Raw genomic sequence first — 17,925 nt, forward strand, 5'->3', positions numbered from 1 at the left:
ACTTAATCCACTAGAGGGCACGCTAGCGCACGAAGCCAATTGAGGCGAAGAAAACAAGACGAAGAAGAGCTGTTACTTCACACAACAAACACGTCCCTGTTTTATGACGTCATATTTACGCATAGCATCCTAATGTTTCGACTGTTTTGTTGAAATAATCACGTGAAATATGGCATACCGTTGCTAACGAAGACAATTTTGAGGTGGACGTTAGCGTGTTTTTTTTAAGATGAGCGATGACGAGGCTTCAGTCCGCACGGACGCCTCCAAGGCCATCCTGCTCACCAAGGACGGCCAGCGCTACATCGTGGGTGACAGCCGCTCGGTGGACAGCCGCGACGTGATCACCCTCATCCCCATGGAGGCCGCCGACCTCATGGACCTGGACGACGCCGACGAGGAGAGCGACGTGCTCGACGCGTCCGACCCGCGGGACGGCGCCGCCAGTCCGGAGGAGCTGAACGACGACGAGGCGTCGGAGGGCGACGGCGCCGCGCCCAAGCAGTGCACCTACGACGGGTGCACCGAAACCACCACGCAGGTGGCCAAGCAGCGCAAGCCCTGGATGTGCAAGAAGCACCGCAACAAGATGTACAAGGATAAGTACAAGAAGAAGAAGAGCGACCAGGCCATGTCTACCAACAAAATTGACGTAGGGGCTCCACAAAACAATGATTCATTAGCATGCAGTTTGTTGCTTGCGTCTTAATTATTTCTGGACTCTTCCTATGTGGGACAAATATGTTGTTTTGGGTTCAGGACAACTGCGAGGAACGTCCCGTGTCTGTCAACAAGCAGCGTCTGGGGGCAATGGGAGACCGGCCGGCCAGACCCTCTCTCATCGAGCAGGTGCTCAACCAAAAAAGGCTGGTAAGTAACTTATCTACGGAAACGTATTTGAACACAAACATTTAGCCTGTATAAAATAAAGTTGTGCTATGCTGATGTCCCCAGTCACTGCTGAGGAGTCCTGAGGTGATCCACTTCCTGCAGCAGCAGCAGCACATCCTGGCGGTGCAGAGTCGAAGCCTGACGTTGCAGCACAACTTCAGCGGATGCTGACCAGCCGCTTACGCTCCACTGTATTATTTATTTATTATTCTCTTTGCAGTTTGTTGGTCTTTTTGTTTAAAAAGAAAAAAGGATGATTTCTGGTCACAAGCTACACAGCGAGTGAAATAAAAAAATATTTAAACGAGTGAAACATCTCTATTTGCATCGTGCCGATTTGTGTATGTATCTATCCCAATAACATAATCTGTAAAAAAAAAAAAAAAAGTTTAATGGAAGTACAAGCAAACATTGGTCAGTACATTAAAATAATAAAGGACAAATCACACAGGAAGCGTTGCCTGGTCTAGAAGTGCTGCGGGAATACGCAAGAAAACACAAAGCTATCAAGAAGCCAAATGAAAGTCAGTCTCTCAGTAAACAAGGACCGTCATCCTGGAAGCTTCTGGAGACGCCGCGCTGTCATCCTTCCAAACTTCAACCGTCTGCTTACTACGACACGGACGAGATAGGGTTGTGTGGGGAACCCATTTGGGTGAGCACCTTGTCCAGCCATTGCAGTGGCCCATGTAGGTGCACTTCAATCCAGCAGGGGGTGCTGGTTACATCCTGGCGGTGGTACTCAGCCCCCCAACCCTAGAATGAAACAGCGCAATAGGACATCACCTCAAGATGATCTTCCATGGGAACTGGAAGCTCATCCGGCTTTTTACATCATCACCTTGACAAAGCTCATACGGATGGTGCACATCTTGGTGAGCTCGTAGACCACCTCGAAGCCGTGGTTGACCGACTGTGCGAGCAGCTGCGCGAAAAGCTGGTTGTTGAAGATTTTCAAGCTGCAGCCGCTGGGGATCTTGCAAACGGTGGTGGCGTGGAAGCCGTGCTGGAAGTTGCAGTTGCGGCTCTGCACGAACACGCTGCTGTCGCTCAAGCACTCGGCGTACACCTCGCCGCCCACGTAGTACAAGTGCAAGCCTTAAAAAAGGAAATAATCATTTTTACGCAATCACTTTTTGGCAATAATGTGATAGAAAAGGTCAAATCAAATCTGAGAAATTTGCAGAACGTTGTTTGACTTGCAATTAATTTCATAGAATTCACTTTTTGTTTAAATAAGAAAAAAATGTGACAATTATGTATTCATGCCACATTTTTACATGAAAATTATTTATCATCAGTTTTTGTCATTAGTGTCATAACTCAATATTTTTTTTAACCCTCCGAATTAGTCTGGTAAAAAAAAAAAAAAATGCAACAAAAATGACCTTTTCCGATGTGTCGGCGCGTGTGCTCGATGGTGGAGTTGCGGTTGACATTGGACAGCAGGCCGAGGCAGAAGCGGTTCTTATTATTGGACGGATCAGTGAAGCCGTCCACCAGCACGCTGCGCGAGGACGCGTGGAACGTCTCGCCCACCCGGTTGTTCAGCTCGTAGTAAGCGATGGAGCACCAGTACTCGGGCTCCTCGTAGCACACTGGACGCAAATCTGGAGGAGGACGGCAAGTGTCAGCGAGGAACTCCTTCGGTAGAACAAGCTGAACTTGCCTCTATGTGGAGCAGAGAAGGTGAGCTTGGTGACTTCTGTGGCATTGCAGGGCTTCACGTCCTCCTGGGGGCTCGACTCCATCATGCTGTACGGTGGAGGGGGAGTCTCTGATGGAAAAAGAAAAAACATTTGGAGTTCTGCCGCAGCCCGTTTACTCAGCCGACTGATGTCGGACCTGCAATTTGGTAGGGGCTACCCGGCTCGTTGGGGCTGCAGGGCGAGTCGGGGTAACCCTGCGATACGGGCGAGCGTCCGTGAGACGAGGAGGACGGCGACGCCGACGTGAAGGAGGACGAGGAGCCCGGCAGCGGCGGGAAGGACTCCGGGTAGGCGGCGTTCTGCGGCATCAGGGTATCATTGTGCAACGAGGCGTTGCGGAACTTGGCGAGCAGGCTGTGCTCCGGGTTAAACTCGCTGTGGCGTGGCACCAAGACGGGCGGCAGCACTGGATGAAGAGAAAACCTCAAATTGACTTCCTGTTTTGGATTCTGCAAGATTCTCGCATTTACCTGGCGTTTCCACGCGACGGTAGTGGTACGGATTGACGCAGATGTCCTTCTGCTTGGAGCCGAAGGGGAACTCGCAGCAGTCGAGCGCCTTGAGCTCGTGGTGCGACTGCAGGTCCGGCCAGCGCCACACGCGACAGTAGATGACGTGCGGCAGGCCCTTGCGGTGCGACACCTGCAGCCTCCCATCGAGTGAGCGAGGGATGGTCACGCACTTGCCTGATGATTTGAACGCCGAGTCATCAACATTTTCCCGATTGGATTTCATCAGCTGCTATAAAGCGTCCACTCACTGGGCTGTCCGGGGCAGCTGAGAGCTCGCTCCAGCTCCTCCATGGCTCCTTTTTTCTTCTTGAGCTTCTTGACCAGGGAGTCCACAGCTTTCTCAGCCCACTTCTCTTCTTCGTCGCCCTGCTTCCAGCCAAGCAGACGCTTGACGGCCGGGCTGGTAAAGGAGAAGAGTGACGTGATGGACGTGGATGAGTTCATGGTCACTTTTTACTCCTCAGAATCGAGATGATGAGCCCGGTCTAGGTTTGCCGCATCTGTTGAGAGAAGTGAGATGATGACACAACAAATTAACAACTGTTGACTTGTCAAATAATACACACTTGCCACATTGACAAATTGTTAACAGAATATAAACACTCACCCTTTTAACCTGCGCCAAATGTAGTGCTGAAAAGTGCTCAGGTGATTCCGTCAAGTCCTGTCAAGAGAGGTGAGAAGATGCTGGTGATGAGGAGGAGGAAGGCTTTTCCAGGCAGAAGAAGGAGGAGGAGGGGGAGGAGGCAGAGAAAGGTCCTCTTGTGGCGCTTCTCTTTCTCTCGTGAAGACGCCCAGGAGCCAAACTGTCTGGGCAGAACACATCACAGGACAGAAGGAGGTATTTTTGTCTGTGTGTTTGTGTTTATTTTCTGTTTCTCCATACATCATCATCGGGAGTGAGCAGGTCCATACTTCACATGACTTAAAAAAAAAAGAGCAAAATATAGCCGAGTAAGCACACATTCACATGCAAGCGCTTTATGGAAAGCCGGCGTCACACAGTCTGCCGGCTCAGATAGTCCAATTACCTAATGCTTTATCACCAGCCCCCCCTAACCCTCCTCTTCTTCTTCTTCTTCTTCCTCCTCACGCCCACTCCTCGGCAAAAAGTAAACAAGATTGCGTTTATTACAACTGAACGCAACGCGCACAAACGTGTCATTCAGGCACATTTAATTAGACATTATTCAAACGATTTGAGACAAAAATTGTCTTTATTCAAAGCTAAAAAAAAACCAAACAAGTGACATTAAATGCAAAAGTTCCTCAAGGGACTATTTAACGGTGTACAACTTTAAATGATTAAAATGCAAATAAGTAGCAACAGAATATTAATAATAAGGTCTCACCTACACGTTAGTGGTGGTATTTGTAGTAGTAAGTAGTCCACGCGGTGCGTCGCGACTGAAGTCAGTGAAGGTGCACGTTTGCATTGTGGAAGCCCACTTGAGTGGAGGGCATCCGTTGTCAGGGTTTCAAAATAAAAGTCTTTGGGAAAAAAAAAGTGCTAAGTGAGCTAAGCAGAGCCGAAGTGTCCGCACATATGAGCATGAGCTGTTAACAGTGTTACCAATATAAACAAATTTATAAGGTACAGGTAAATTACCCTGTAAAGGTCACGGAGCATTTTAAGGTCATCTTGTGAATTCACCCTAAAGTCGAAAAAACTCATAAAAACTAGATGGTTAACACTTTAAAGTTGTTTTATGCCTTGAACTTCTGACTTATACTCTCTCATCTATCAAAATAAAAACCCAAACTAAAACTTGACTGGGCAAGCGATTGTTGTGAAGGGCAAACGGAACCGGTTGCGGTGGCAAGTCGTCCACTTACCGCCACAGGTCCGAGGCGGGCCGGCCCGCTGGAGTCTGCTGGGTTCCTGCAGGCTCCAAACCGGAGCGCCACACAGCAGCCACGGCGGCGTCAGGCTGGCTGGAACCGCAGCGCCGGCGCTCCAGATCCCTCCGCCGTCTTCCCACCTGACAAACATGTTTTAAAGCGTACGCTTCAAGTCCGTGAACGCATCACGGTTTCATTTGAACCCAAATGGATGACGCAAACAAATTCAACTTAAAACACAGCGCATTGACACGTTAAAAACTACAAGAACGTTGACCTTAGGTATTATATCATTTGTAGTTTCATGTCATTTCATTACCTTGAGGTGGTAGGCGGAGGGATACTGCAAGCCGTGCTGCGGTTTGGTCCGGTTAATGACGCAAGCCTGGCTGGCGACGCTCAGTCTGCAAGTTTGACATTTTCGCAGTTTACAGCAACTGCCGCGAAACGTCACCGCCGCCGCCACTACCACCACCACCGCCAGGAGGAGGGGAAAGCATTGCATCCCCTTTTGTTTTGCACAGCGGTTCGTCTGGTGTGGCAGCGGAGGGGAGGGAGCGTCCGCCGGCGTCGACGCAGCAAAAAGGCTGCGCTGCGAGCTGGATCAAAGTTGAAGATACTTGATTAACTGAATCAATAAATACTTTCACTTAACAGCAATATAAAATGCCCACTTTACAAGTCTACTAAAAATAAAATTTCCATTTATTATTGCATGTTAAATCCAGGAAAATGGTTACAGTGGGAGTCAGTCCGTAGAACTGTTTGTGTCACCACCACTTTTGCCCAAGTTCCATAGAACACACGTTGATCTCTGTTAATGGGAGTCGGGCACAGTCTGTCAGTTTCCACTACATTTGGTATCCATAGAAATGTGCACCTGTTGATTTTTGATGGAAAATGTTGAAACAGAAAAACAAAAAATGCTCATACGATAGTCGGAGTGTGCACCTGCAAAAATACTTTACCTTTTCTGAACCACAAAAAATCCTTATAATTTCAATGATGAGTCTGAGTCAAAACTGTCTGTGGTACGATGTATGTATTTTTAATTTTCATGAGTAGCGCCACTGATTCCCAGACCTCAAAAGTACTACCCCTACTCTTTTTTACGCCCTGGTAAATTACCCTGGGACCAAGCGTGGACAACACACTAAAATTCCAAGTTGAGGTTCTTATGGCAATCAGAATGCCAAAATATGGTCCAAAAAGTAAGGTGTGGCGTGTTACGCTGAGTGACTGTCATTTTATTGTTATTCATCAACATTATAAAATTCTGTTAACATCCACTTACTGTGGGGATGCCAAGCTGGCAGCATGCGGCGTGTCATTACGAGTGTACACCTACACACAAACACACGCGGTCAAGCGGGACATAAATAGGACGCGAGGCAAGGTCTGGTCACGGTCTTCTCGGTGGAGACAAGCGGCGTCCCACGCGATCTCTGGGGATGATGCGCAGCTCTGAGCCATGCTTCAGGAACACGTTGCCTGCAAGCAGGACAAAATGCGAGGGAGGCCATTTTTATTTGGTGCATAATTGACAACTGAACAAACATTGCAGCTCACCTGCTGTCTGTGCAGGGTTGATTCCTATCCCATCTGCAAGGAGAACACATGACATTTTAATGAAACCATGGAGCAAGATTACACACACCATGACCTAACAACTCATGCTGTAACAGTGTACTTGCACCACCTAGCGGTCAATTAGCAAATTACATGTGTGGCAAAAACAGCATAAAACAGCAATTCATGAATCAGAAGACAACAATAATGCAAAGAAATCTACAGCTGTATTATTTGGACTGAAATCCATGTAATGGAATCAAATACGCTTATGTACAACTGCACCCTTTCAATTTAAAAATTGCATTGAAGGAACGGGGTTAAAAAAAAAAAAAATCCTGCCTAGCAACAAAAACACATATGCTCACCCCTCATTGTATAAATTAAATAAGCAGACAAGTTTATTCACAAGGAAATGTTTTGCCTAACAATGAGAAGATATGGTTGGAAGCATGATTAAACAAAGAATGTGACAAAGTAAGCAAGTACATGGAGTGTGAAAAGAGCAAATGAACAAATGCATGCAAAGTGGTGAGCAAGAACTTTGCATAGTCAGGGAGCATTAACGAATTGATGAAGTCACACCCAAAACTAGTGGGTATATGTGCAAGAATGGAGAAAAAGGTATACTTGGAGATAAAACCAGCAGAGGTGCCAGAGGGAGAACGCCAGGAGGAAAGACGGCCAAAGGTGATCGCCAAGGCCGAAAGACGGGACGGAAAAAAACAGCCCCCCACACACATCGAATCGCCCATAATCAGCACCGAAGCCCACGGAACCAGCTCTCACCGAACCAGCAACAATACCAGCTGCTGTGTAAGTCGAAATTTTGTTTCAGTGTCTTAGTATTTTCCTAAAACTGAAGAAATAAAACGAAAACGCAATGAGTGAATTGGATAGCAGGTGATTGGCTGTAGCTTTTGCTGAGAGGCGCGGATAGCGGGCTTCCCAAATTGTGAACCAAATGCAACAGCTACATTAAGGTATCGGCTTGAATGATTTGGCTGTAGCGCCGGCACTCCCAAAAAGTTCAATATCACGTCAGATCAAGATGTGAGGACTCACCATTGGTGATGATGGCGCTGGTGGCTGGCGGCACTTTAAACTGCAAATAAGGCCACAGTTGGTTAAAATACACACTTTTCCCATTCGGCACAATTTAAAGGTAAACAACAGTTGTCAATGGGAATATATTCTTTGCGCTCTGTGGAGACAAATGTTACTGGAGCTTAGTTGGGGACCTTCTCTGCCTTTTCAAATCCAGCAGATTCTTTTTGATGAACAATTGCGAGAGGGGCTGAAAGATTCTGATGGTCACTCTTCAATTAGTTGTCTTACCTCTTCGGCGGCGAACTTCAAAACTGCTGTGAATGGCGTGCTCTCTGGGACACTTAATCTATTTAAAACAGATACCACACACATTTCAATACTGTAAAAAGGCAATTGATTAATCTTTACGTAAACCTTATTATAGGAAACCTGACTTAATTGTATCAAGAGTGCCTGCCTAAGCGACGAGCTGCATTGATGTAAACTCAAACAACCTCTTCAAAGTGAAACAAGAAGAGAAATGAAACTAAACATTAGAAGAGAAATTGTTAAAATCACATTTCAGATCGATTTTAGCTGTCAAGTACTCACACTTTGAACGGGAGCCGGGGGTCCGACGTCAACGTGATTTTAAACGTTACTTTAGACCTGGACAAGCGAACAATAATAGCTCAGTTATCGCCTCTGCTTTAAACAGGTATTTTGATAAATATTCAGAAAGAATATCAAAGGTAAAAGAGTAATAACATACATTTTTCCAGGCGAGACGACTCGACTTATGAGCTGTTTACACACACCCGGAAGTCCAGAAGGACCCCTTTATGTACACGTCATCGATTTAGGTGAATTGTGTACTTTCTGTTTATTAATGTGCGCCTTAGCTGTTTTACAGAAATTAAGTGGTTATCGAAATAAGAAAATGTATTATTTTCACATACGTTGACAAGGAATAAATAAAAACGGAAAGTGATTGAGAGTACTTTTGAAAAGGGCATCATTGTCGGCCTACTAACATTTACCGTAAATAGTAAAAAGGATACGCACCCCCGGAAGTCCAGAAGAACCCCAATACGTCATCGATTGAGGTGATTCTTGTACTTTCTGCTTATTTATGTGCGCCTAAGCAGTTTTACAGAAAGTAAATGTTTTCATTGAAATAAGAAAATTTATTATTTTCACAATATAGGTTGGCAAGTGAACTAAAAACGGAAAGTGATTGTGAGTACTTTTGAAAAGGGCATCATTGTCAGCCTATTAACATTTATCGTAAATAGCAACAATGATGCGCATCGACATAATGGCGCCGACAACGAACAAGGTAAATTTTATACACGCTTTTATTTATTTTTTAACATTTGAAAGATATCTTTTCATAAATAATGATGTACAAGCAATGGACAAAAACCTGTTATATTTTTTTCATTTTGTAATTTTAAAATGTTCTTCCTTGCTGGAAATCCTTCATCAATCTGTAAATTTGACCTATAACTAACTGTTAAGCACCATAGATACTGTACTGTAAATTTTGTTACCTGTACTCATTAACTCGTGGGCTTTACGACCCACATTTGCCACAGCAGTGGGATTTGTAACGTGATGTCATGCAAGGTGTTTTGTAGACTTTAAACTTGTTTAGGGTTACAAAAAACAGGTACCCACCTGCCTGGAATGCACTAGTGGGAGGATCATCAGGACTTGTTGGAAATTATTTACAGACATCTTCACAACAAAGTCAATTGGTTTTATCATCCCCGACATATTACGTGAGATATCATAGACAATACTTTATTGTCCGTTCTAAGGTTCACATTTGGATAGTTCCGACAGACTGGGATCATGCAGGACTACGACAGCAGCGTGGCCTTCCTGGGAACGTGGGGTCGCTTCCAGCTTATGGTTTTCTTCCTGCTCTGCTCCACCATCTTGCCAAACGGAATGGGCTCCTTCTCGCTGGTGTTCATCACTGACACACCACAGCACCGATGCCAGATCCCTGAGGCCAATCTCAGTCACGAGTGGCAGCAGGCAGCAGTTCCACTGAAGGTAGATGACATGGAAAAAAAAAAGTTGAAAAGTATCCAATTTTATTCAACTCTTAGCATTTTTTTAATACACTTCTGTCAATATTCACGTCTTGTGGTTTGCTCGGACGTATCCTGCAAGGTGGTGGACGGGGAGCTGCAACCAAATGGCTGCCGCCGCTACCGATTGGACCTGCTCCGCAACTTTTCAGCCGATGGGTTGCTGCCCGGTCGTGATGTCAACCTGAGCAGCCTGGAGCAGGAGGACTGCGCCGACGGGTGGGTGTATAGCACCGAGGTCTACCAGTCCACTGTGGTCTCCCAGGTCTGATTTTTGTCCTGAAGGTTAGAATGTCCTCCCATGACTAAGGACAACTGACAGTGAACATTTTGCACTTCCAGTTTGACTTGGTGTGCAGTCAGAATTGGAAGCAACCCTTGACTGCTACCATTTTCTTCCTGGGGGTCTTGGTGGGATCTTTTTTCTCTGGAGTGCTTGCTGACAGGTACCAACTATGGGTCAATAATTTACAGGAACTAGTCACAAGATGATTTGCAACCTGAGTGAGATTTTTTTTTTCTCATCTAGATTTGGCCGTAAACCGGTGCTGTTCGCCACCTTGATCATTCAGGCCGTGTTCTCATTGGCCCAGATTGCTGCTCCATCTTGGGAGGTGTTCTGCTTGCTTCTCTTCTGCAATGGCCTCGGCAATATCTCCAACTACGTGTCTTGCTACGTGCTGGGTATTTTCATTTCCAAATATGGTTTGAGTGCAGCATGAACAGACTGGTATACCTCACACAAGCAAAGCTGTTTGGCAATCAGAGGGAAAAAAAAATCTCAAAGCCAGTTTGGTGTCAAGTAAACATCAGAAGGCAAACAATCTCACTCATGGACCCAAAATGTTTGAGAACCCTTGCTTGATTCCACATGAAATTAAAACATGTTTTTGCTGGCACAGGCACTGAAATCCTCACGGGCAACGCTCGGGTTGCTTACGCGTCAACCGGCGTGTGTTTGGGCTTCGCCTTTGGCTACATGATGCTGCCACTTTTTGCCTACTTTCTCCGGAGCTGGAAGATGTTGATGCTGGCCATCACACTGCCCGGCTTCTTCTGCATCCCCCTGTGGTGGTGAGCACTAAAGAACCCCCCCCCCCCAGACTCCAGGGGTTGCAATAGTACTAAAACTGTATGTGTGTGTGAGAGACAGGATCCTCCCAGAGTCTCCCATGTGGCTCCTGTCTCAAGGTCGAGTGACAGACGCCGAGGCCATCGTGAGCAAAGCCGCCAAGATGAACCAAGTGGTCGCACCGGAGAAAATCTTTCTCGATTTCATGTCGCACGTGAGTTGGACCTTAATGTTGATCTTTTTATAAAGACTTTCAAAAAAATAGCTAAAGATGCCAACGGTAGAGTTGCTAGGCGCGTACATTTACGAGTTGCTATAATTCACCCTTGTTAGCGTGGCGGTTAGCTAAGTGCTAACATTTGTCATTCATTCCAGTCAGAAGAGTGGCCCGTGCAGCGCTACAATGTTTTGGACCTGTTGAAGAACAGAAGCGTCGCCATTACGACCATCCTTCTCTGCTGGGTGTGGTGAGTAAGTCACACCCATCATATAAACTCCTAAGCATGCATTGAGGGCAACTTGGCTAATTGGCAGGTTCACGCTGAGCGTCTGCTACTACGGCCTGTCCCTGAACACATCGCAGCTCCACTCTGATCCGTACATCAGCTGCTTCTTGTCCGCCGTAGTGGAGGTGCCGGCCTACGTGAGCTGCAGCCTGGCCATCCGATACCTGCCCCGACGCCTCGCTGTGGTGGCCGTCTTTATCACCATAGGCCTGGCGCTTTTTTCCATCCAGCTGGTGCCCCAGAGTGAGTTGAGCTCAAAAGCAGAACCGGAAGAGATGCCGGGGGAGTAATTGAGCTTGGTCAGACATTTTGTGCCGTGTTAATGTTCCAAACCAGTTCAGTTCTTGGACTGTTCCTCTCAGGTATTATGGGTTTGGCCGTGGCCCTGGAGATGCTGGGGAAGTTTGGCGCCACGGCAGGAACGTCGCTGCTGTTTGCCTTCACGGCCGAGCTGTACCCGACAGGTCTTAGGAACACAGCGTCAGGGATCTGCGTCATGGTGTCGCGAACAGGAAGCTGCATCGCACCCTTTGTCATAAAGCTGAGTAAGCACTTTTTTCGACAGGGAAGTGTGGGCACCTGTCAGTTTGACATTGAAATTTTTTAAATATGACTTTGGTGCCACGCAGACATCTTTTTCAAGTATCTGCCGCATATCACCTTGGGCGCTCTGGCCATGCTGTCCATCCTGGCCACCATCTTCTTGCCAGAGAGTTTTAGGAGCCCGCTTCCCGAGAGCCTTCAACAGATGCAGAAGAGGAAAAGGTGAGGTCACCTTGATGCAACTGAACCTCCTCGTTGATCTCTTCTGCTTCCTTCTTCCTCGTCGCTCCAACCGTCCATCATTTTGGTTTCCCCACCTGCAGCGTAACCTGTCCGTCCGTCTTCAGAGGAAAGAGCTCCAAATCCGTGGTCAGAGAGCCCACTGTGAGCCACATTAAAAAAAGCGGCAGGGTTATGTAGCCAACAGCGAAGCCGAGACACACGCCCGAAGATGAAGCTCAACGATGGACAACAGTGTCCCCCAACATCACTTTGTGATCTGCTCAAAGTGTTTGTAACCTGGACATAATTGGGAAAAATATCCTATGCAAATGTGGCTACCATGAGGTGACTTTTCAACCTTCCAAGGCTGGTCCTCTAATTTTTCATTCCCCCCACCCATCACATTATATATTTTGCACATCTTTACATTATTAAACAACATTCATGCAACACTTTGCCGTCTAAAAGGTGAAAAAGCGCAACTGCGGTCTTTTTAGGTGGAGTGCAAAGGTCGCACTGAGCGTTTTGCATGTCGTGCGTGCATACTGACGCCACCAGAGCAACCGATCTGATTGGACAAAAGTATTTGTCCCCGCCCTCTTCAGATTCCGTTAAGCGATGTGATTGGCTAGATTATCTTGTGCGTCTTCAAAACACATTGAGGGGGCGGGTCCGTTTGAATCAGCGCTTGAATCCTGCACATTCTCTCGATCTACACTGACGAACACCACGTCAATAAGGTACTTCACTTTTTGTTTTATAAATATTAAGATCATTGTATAAATAATGAGCTCAAATCAGGAAACGAGCTAAAGAAAAACTAGTCAATTTGATACGCTTTTAGATCATATTGTATATTGTTCAAATAAACAATACATGTTGTCTTACTGTTTCTAATGCTGAGATAAAAACATATTTGCACATGATCAATTATAATGCATGTATTGTAATGCATGTAAAAACAGTGCGGAATATTTGATTGTTTTTGTAGCAGACTAATAATGAGGTCAAAGAGTCAAACGCCAAATGCTTTCAATAACACAGAGAGGGAGTTTGGAGGAACCCTAGGTGAGTCACTCGTGAGCATCAGATTCAATCTTCTTTCTTGAAATAAAAACTTGAGCTTTGAATGAAACACCCACTGACAACTGAGTTTCTTCTTACAGCTGCAATTTGAGATGCATGAATTATTTACAATCACCTCAAATACTGTCCGCTTCCATCCCCAGGTGCCGTTTGCATCCCCATCTTTCTGCCATTGACGGTGCTTTACCTGATTTGCGTGAGTCGATCTCCTGATGCAGCTCTACTCCAATGGCCCCCGCCCTTGCCCTCGCTTGACCAGCTATGGGACCCTTTGGCTCCCTTCCTCCTGGTGGGCTGGATAGCTCTGCATGTGCTTCTATATTTGCTGCCATTAGGAAAGGTATAGGTGATACACAAAAGATTTCCCCTTTTTACAATATTTTTAATATTGGGATTTGCAGCAGTGCACAATTTCCCCAACTTCATGGAGCTAAAAATACAGAGAGCTTTGTAAAACCTGATTTTATAATAAGTTATCGTTTCTGCAGATATCTGAGGGATTAGTGCTGACGGATGGAACACGTCTGAAGTATCCCATAAATGGTACTTTTTTGGTGTGGAGGCAATTATGTCAATTTGATCTTCTGCTAATTACATGACAGAATTTACAAATCTAAACCTGCATAGATTTTCATTCAAGGTCAACAATGTGTCATTTTTGTCTCCCCTGCAGGTCTTCATAGCTTGTGCATCAGTGGTGCCTTACTGATGTTGCTACTGATATTCGGGGTTCCTTTGGGGCATCTGTTCCAGCTGATGTTGCCCCTGGCTATGTGCGCAATAGGACTGTCCTTCATGCTTTCCATCTACCTCTATGTTTGTTCTTTTTGGGCTCCTCCTCATGCTCTTGCTTTGGGGGGCAACACAGGTGAGGTTGATTGTTTTAAAAGGTTGCCGCTGTTGATATAAATGCCAAAAAAGAATGTGAAAAGCAAATTTATATTTGTTTTAGGCAATCCCTTGTATGACTTCTTCATTGGACGGGAGCTAAACCCTCGCATAGGTCATTTTGACCTTAAATATTTCTGTGAGCTCAGACCAGGTCTGATTGGCTGGGTAAGTAGAACAAAACTAGTTTTTTTTTTTTTTTTTTTTACTTATCTATATCACAAAAATGATGAAATACTTGAACATTTTTCGTTTGCAGTGAGAATATTGTGCTATTTCTTTTGACTGCTCTTTCAGGTTACTGCCGATAGATGGGGGTGTTGTTCAACATAAGCCAAATTGATTTATTTTTTTTTCCTTGTGACTGACAATCACAAAATAAATTCGCACCCGCTGACCCCAGGCATTTGATTTAGACGAAGATATTTTACATTTTGTCTTTGAATTACCAAACAAATGGAATGCTTCATCCGTTGTATTTGTAATTATGGATTTTATAAGATGACATCTATTTTCTTTTCCAGTGTTTACAGTAAAAACTACTGTAAATGCTTTGCCCATTTTTGAGTGAGTCGTGTAGGAGAGAAGATAAAAACCTCCCACCCAAATGTGTGGGAGATTTTGGTTGAATGTCAGACAGCATCTTTTTCTTTCTGTATCATAAGTTGATATTCATTACTGCTCCTCAACACAGTTTTTAAATTGAGCAGATTAACCTCTCTAAATGAGATATTTAATTTCTATTAAATTGGACATTAAGTTTATATCAAAATTAACAAATTGCATTACCTGCTTACCTGGACAATGGTCTAAAATGTCAAAAAGAAGCTCATGTTTCCTTAAATGAAAAAAGAAAAAAAGGGGGGAGGAGTCAGGATATAATTATGATACCCTTTAACCTCATCAAAATTCTGTGAGCAATCATAAAAAAAATGAATAAACATGAATAGTTCTTCACAGTCTTCAGATTTATGTTGCATCAGCTAAATTTTGTCCCAGCACCTCAAAAAAGTCTTCCAAAATGCATCTGGAAATGGATAATAAATAGCTGTGCCCTTTTCTGAGATCTTATCAGCACGTGACACAAACATAAGCGTGACATGGAGCAGATGGAACATCAATATATCATCTTGTTTTGATCCAATATGCATTTTCATTTTCAGAGTCATGTGCAGTTCATGTCAGAATCACAAGTAGATAAACTCAAATGAGATATTTATATTGATTAATGTTGAGAAAGAAATGGAGGTAAAAACAAAATAAAGCAAAGATGATATTTTTAAATTCAGGGCATAGATGAATAAATCATAGCATGCGCTTATTGTGCGTATGAGGCCACTTATTCCATCGGTTTACAAAGTGGACCACACTACTCCACAAAAAATGAAATGCAATACCTTACCATGAAACTTTCTTTCAGGTGCTCATCAACCTCGGTATGCTGATGCAAGAAGTGGAGCGCCGAGGCTCCCCATCACTCGCCATGATCCTCGTCAACAGTTTTCAGTTGTTGTATGTGGCTGACGCTCTGTGGAATGAGGTAGGAGATCAGCCCTCAGGTACTTGAAGGTGTCGCCGCAATTTCCAGACTATTGAGCACACCTGAATAGAAGCCACACCCACAAAATAAAAAAAAATCCATACATCGTTGTCTGTTTTAACCTGGGATATTTAAAATGAATTTTTTTGAATGAATTACAAAAACAATAAATTATTAAAATTATTAAAGTCATAAGAATTAATTGAGGTAATTTCCTGAGATTGATAATAAATGAATAAATTATTCAAATGATTAAAATAATAAAAAAATGAATGACTAATTTATTGAGATTGGATTTTGTTCAAAGTGGTGAAATTGGGATTGGCCCTTTCCATGTCATCTGTTTGTTGATAGGAGGCAGTTTTGAGCACGATGGACATTGTGCACGATGGTTTTGGTTTCATGCTGGTCTTCGGTGACCTGACCTGGGTTCCCTTCACATACAGCCTTCAGGCGGCCTTTCTGGTTGAACATCCTCAAGCTCTAAGTCTACTGAAAGTTGCAGTCATAATAACTCTAAATGGTGAACATATCATTCTCACGTTTACAAGATATATTGTTTTTCCATTCTTAAGATACCATTCATCCTCTTTAGGTATTGGATATTACATTTTCCGAAAATCCAACTCGCAGAAGAATCAATTCAGGAGAAACCCTACACATCCAAGTGTTGCAAGTCAGTCCGACTTTTTTATTTTTTTATACTTAATCAAGAAATTCTGAGGCTTCCTTTCTGCTATCAAGAATGTTTAGCTTGTGAAATGCTAATCAGTTGAAGTGATTGCGGCGTGCATGATCGCAGGGCTGGAGACCATCGCCACAGCAACAGGGAAACGTTTGCTGGTGTCTGGTTGGTGGGGTCTTGTCCGTCATCCCAATTACTTGGGTGATCTCCTCATGGCCTTAGCTTGGTCTTTGCCTTGTGGTAAGAACACTCCATCATGCATTGGAAACATTTGATCCAATAATAAATCTTACCTATCCTTACAATTGATTATCCAATTTTAGAAGAAGACCAAAAAGTGCATAGTGACACATAATCCGACTTTCAGTGATTGATCCTTTTCACTTTGTAACCCACAGTCGAATATTCCCTCACTTCCTAAAATGATCAGATAAATAGTTGCTAGACTCCATTGAAGGTCTGGTTTCATTCTTCCTGTCTAGCATGCAGACAAATGGAGGCTGTCAGTCCTTTTGTTGCTGCTGACACATCAAATACGATGTGACTCATTGCTTTTGCTGCTTTTGTAATTGAGAAGTACAAAAGTTGGGAAGAAAGAAATAGAAATGGGAGCAGAAGGAAGAACGATGGATGGGAACCACCCCTGATCGTTCAAAGAAAATGGATGTTCTATCTAAAGCAGAAAAAAAGTTGGAAATGATGACACTATAAAGCCGGAGAAGAAAATATACAGGTTCAATACAGCAATTTACTCATATAATCATCTGCTTCTTTTGTTAGGATTCTCACATCTTCTGCCATACTTTTACGTGATTTATTTCACCATCTTGCTGATTCACCGCGAAGCTCGTGACGAGAAACACTGCAGAGCCAAATATGGACTTGCATGGGACGCATATTGTCGACGTGTCCCCTACAGGATCGTCCCTTATGTTTATTGAAGAGTCAAGAAAGCAAAAATGGTGCCTTTGGAACATTTTCACAAATTTGCATTTCCAGGTTTTTTTTTTTGGGGTGGGATGAGTAATAATTTTGATGTCCCTTTTGACCTGTGTGTGAAATAAACCTACATTGACACAAAGCATTTGGATGAAGAAACAAAAAGTCAAATTCAAAGTTGTAAACATTTGTTGATCCTCGCCGCTCTTCTATTACATTTAATTTCCCCTGGCTGATTGCAAATCACATCGGATGAAGAGAACAAATATGATCAACCGTCAACGAGTCGTGCAAATGGAGTTGAGAGTGCACCGTGTTGATGGACACCTTCATTTGTCACCTCCGTGCACCCTCTTAAGCCGCTGGCTTCGCCCACACCTCACTCAAGCTATTTTCTGCCTTCTTTTAAAGTACTGATGACAAACATGCTGAGAAGCGACGCCCGCTGTAGAAACGGATGGAATTACGCAATATTTTTTACTGTCCAATTTTTGATCACAATTTGAACATCAATTTCAGCTTTGTTCCCGTTTCATGTCCGCACAGCTTGAATAGCATCGGACATCCTCGCAGTGTCTTGTGTAATAATGAATTAGCGATTCAGTGCCATCGTGCGTATGCCAATCTTATCGTTTTAGAGCCCTGCAGTTGTAGCCAGTTTCCATGGCAACGTGTCTGTGAGAGCACAGACGTAGGACGAGAGGGGAAAGGCGGTTATGGCGGTGTGGATGGAGATGAAAAAGGAAGAGCCTAGGATGAGTGTGAAACAGATGCAGCTGGTGTGTGTGTG

General features: G+C 44.3%; 5 protein-coding genes and 1 long non-coding RNA gene across 19 annotated transcripts; 3 read left to right on the forward strand and 3 right to left on the reverse strand.

Moving 5' to 3' along the window:
- Nucleotides 1-41: 41 nt before the first annotated feature.
- On the forward strand, nt 42-1,204 carry rfxap (regulatory factor X-associated protein). The gene is made up of 3 exons (XM_088397706.1): nt 42-652; nt 760-870; nt 955-1,204. Exons 1-3 carry the CDS (start codon nt 230-232, stop codon nt 1,060-1,062), a joined length of 642 nt encoding a protein of 213 aa, XP_088253832.1. The 5' UTR covers nt 42-229; the 3' UTR covers nt 1,063-1,204.
- Nucleotides 1,205-1,263: 59 nt separating this feature from the next.
- smad9 (SMAD family member 9) lies at nt 1,264-6,027 on the reverse strand. Its single transcript, XM_088397695.1, has 12 exons — nt 5,274-6,027; nt 4,949-5,094; nt 4,465-4,603; nt 4,144-4,210; nt 3,720-3,922; nt 3,361-3,612; nt 3,071-3,286; nt 2,737-3,006; nt 2,561-2,668; nt 2,280-2,501; nt 1,733-1,989; nt 1,264-1,647 (listed from the first exon to the last, which is right to left on the reverse strand). Exons 6-12 carry the CDS (start codon nt 3,554-3,556, stop codon nt 1,504-1,506), a joined length of 1,413 nt encoding a protein of 470 aa, XP_088253821.1. The 5' UTR covers nt 3,557-3,612; nt 3,720-3,922; nt 4,144-4,210; nt 4,465-4,603; nt 4,949-5,094; nt 5,274-6,027; the 3' UTR covers nt 1,264-1,503.
- Nucleotides 6,028-6,180: 153 nt separating this feature from the next.
- Nucleotides 6,181-8,422, reverse strand: ufm1 (ubiquitin-fold modifier 1). Its single transcript, XM_088397712.1, has 6 exons — nt 8,325-8,422; nt 8,165-8,221; nt 7,862-7,919; nt 7,589-7,628; nt 6,524-6,556; nt 6,181-6,445 (listed from the first exon to the last, which is right to left on the reverse strand). Coding segments are annotated over exons 1-6 (279 nt in total). The 5' UTR covers nt 8,327-8,422; the 3' UTR covers nt 6,181-6,356.
- Nucleotides 8,423-8,636: 214 nt separating this feature from the next.
- On the forward strand, nt 8,637-12,447 carry LOC148386652 (solute carrier family 22 member 4-like). Its single transcript, XM_088397689.1, has 12 exons — nt 8,637-8,891; nt 9,376-9,616; nt 9,737-9,919; nt 9,997-10,100; nt 10,184-10,338; nt 10,557-10,728; nt 10,808-10,940; nt 11,102-11,193; nt 11,261-11,475; nt 11,595-11,777; nt 11,862-11,997; nt 12,099-12,447. Exons 2-12 carry the CDS (start codon nt 9,410-9,412, stop codon nt 12,193-12,195), a joined length of 1,677 nt encoding a protein of 558 aa, XP_088253815.1. The 5' UTR covers nt 8,637-8,891; nt 9,376-9,409; the 3' UTR covers nt 12,196-12,447.
- Nucleotides 9,345-15,534, reverse strand: LOC148386653 (uncharacterized). Of its 13 annotated transcripts, none has more exons than XR_015862909.1 (6): nt 15,374-15,534; nt 14,769-14,809; nt 13,271-13,408; nt 12,093-12,157; nt 11,893-11,971; nt 9,345-9,610 (listed from the first exon to the last, which is right to left on the reverse strand). It is a non-coding gene; the product is annotated as an uncharacterized LOC148386653 (long non-coding RNA). The 13 variants fall into 13 exon arrangements; XR_015862908.1 differs by lacking the exon at nt 9,345-9,610 and adding an exon at nt 10,416-11,760; XR_015862902.1 differs by lacking the exon at nt 9,345-9,610 and adding an exon at nt 10,416-11,811.
- On the forward strand, nt 12,597-17,277 carry tm7sf2 (transmembrane 7 superfamily member 2). Of its 2 annotated transcripts, XM_088397702.1 has the most exons (11): nt 12,597-12,737; nt 12,989-13,065; nt 13,227-13,423; nt 13,572-13,626; nt 13,757-13,951; nt 14,036-14,139; nt 15,392-15,511; nt 15,866-16,034; nt 16,107-16,187; nt 16,314-16,436; nt 16,977-17,277. In XM_088397702.1, the coding sequence occupies exons 2-11, from the start codon at nt 12,999-13,001 to the stop codon at nt 17,135-17,137; spliced, it is 1,272 nt and encodes a 423-aa protein (XP_088253828.1). In that variant the 5' UTR covers nt 12,597-12,737; nt 12,989-12,998; the 3' UTR covers nt 17,138-17,277. The 2 variants fall into 2 exon arrangements, with proteins under 2 accessions (XP_088253828.1, XP_088253829.1); XM_088397703.1 differs by lacking the exon at nt 12,597-12,737 and having other exon boundaries at nt 12,769-13,065.
- The last annotated feature ends 648 nt before the right edge of the window (nt 17,278-17,925 follow it).

This window comes from Syngnathus floridae, chromosome 15, assembly GCF_059516105.1.
Source record: "Syngnathus floridae isolate MCC-2025c chromosome 15, RoL_Sflo_1.0, whole genome shotgun sequence".
Classification (NCBI taxonomy): domain Eukaryota; kingdom Metazoa; phylum Chordata; class Actinopteri; order Syngnathiformes; family Syngnathidae; genus Syngnathus; species Syngnathus floridae.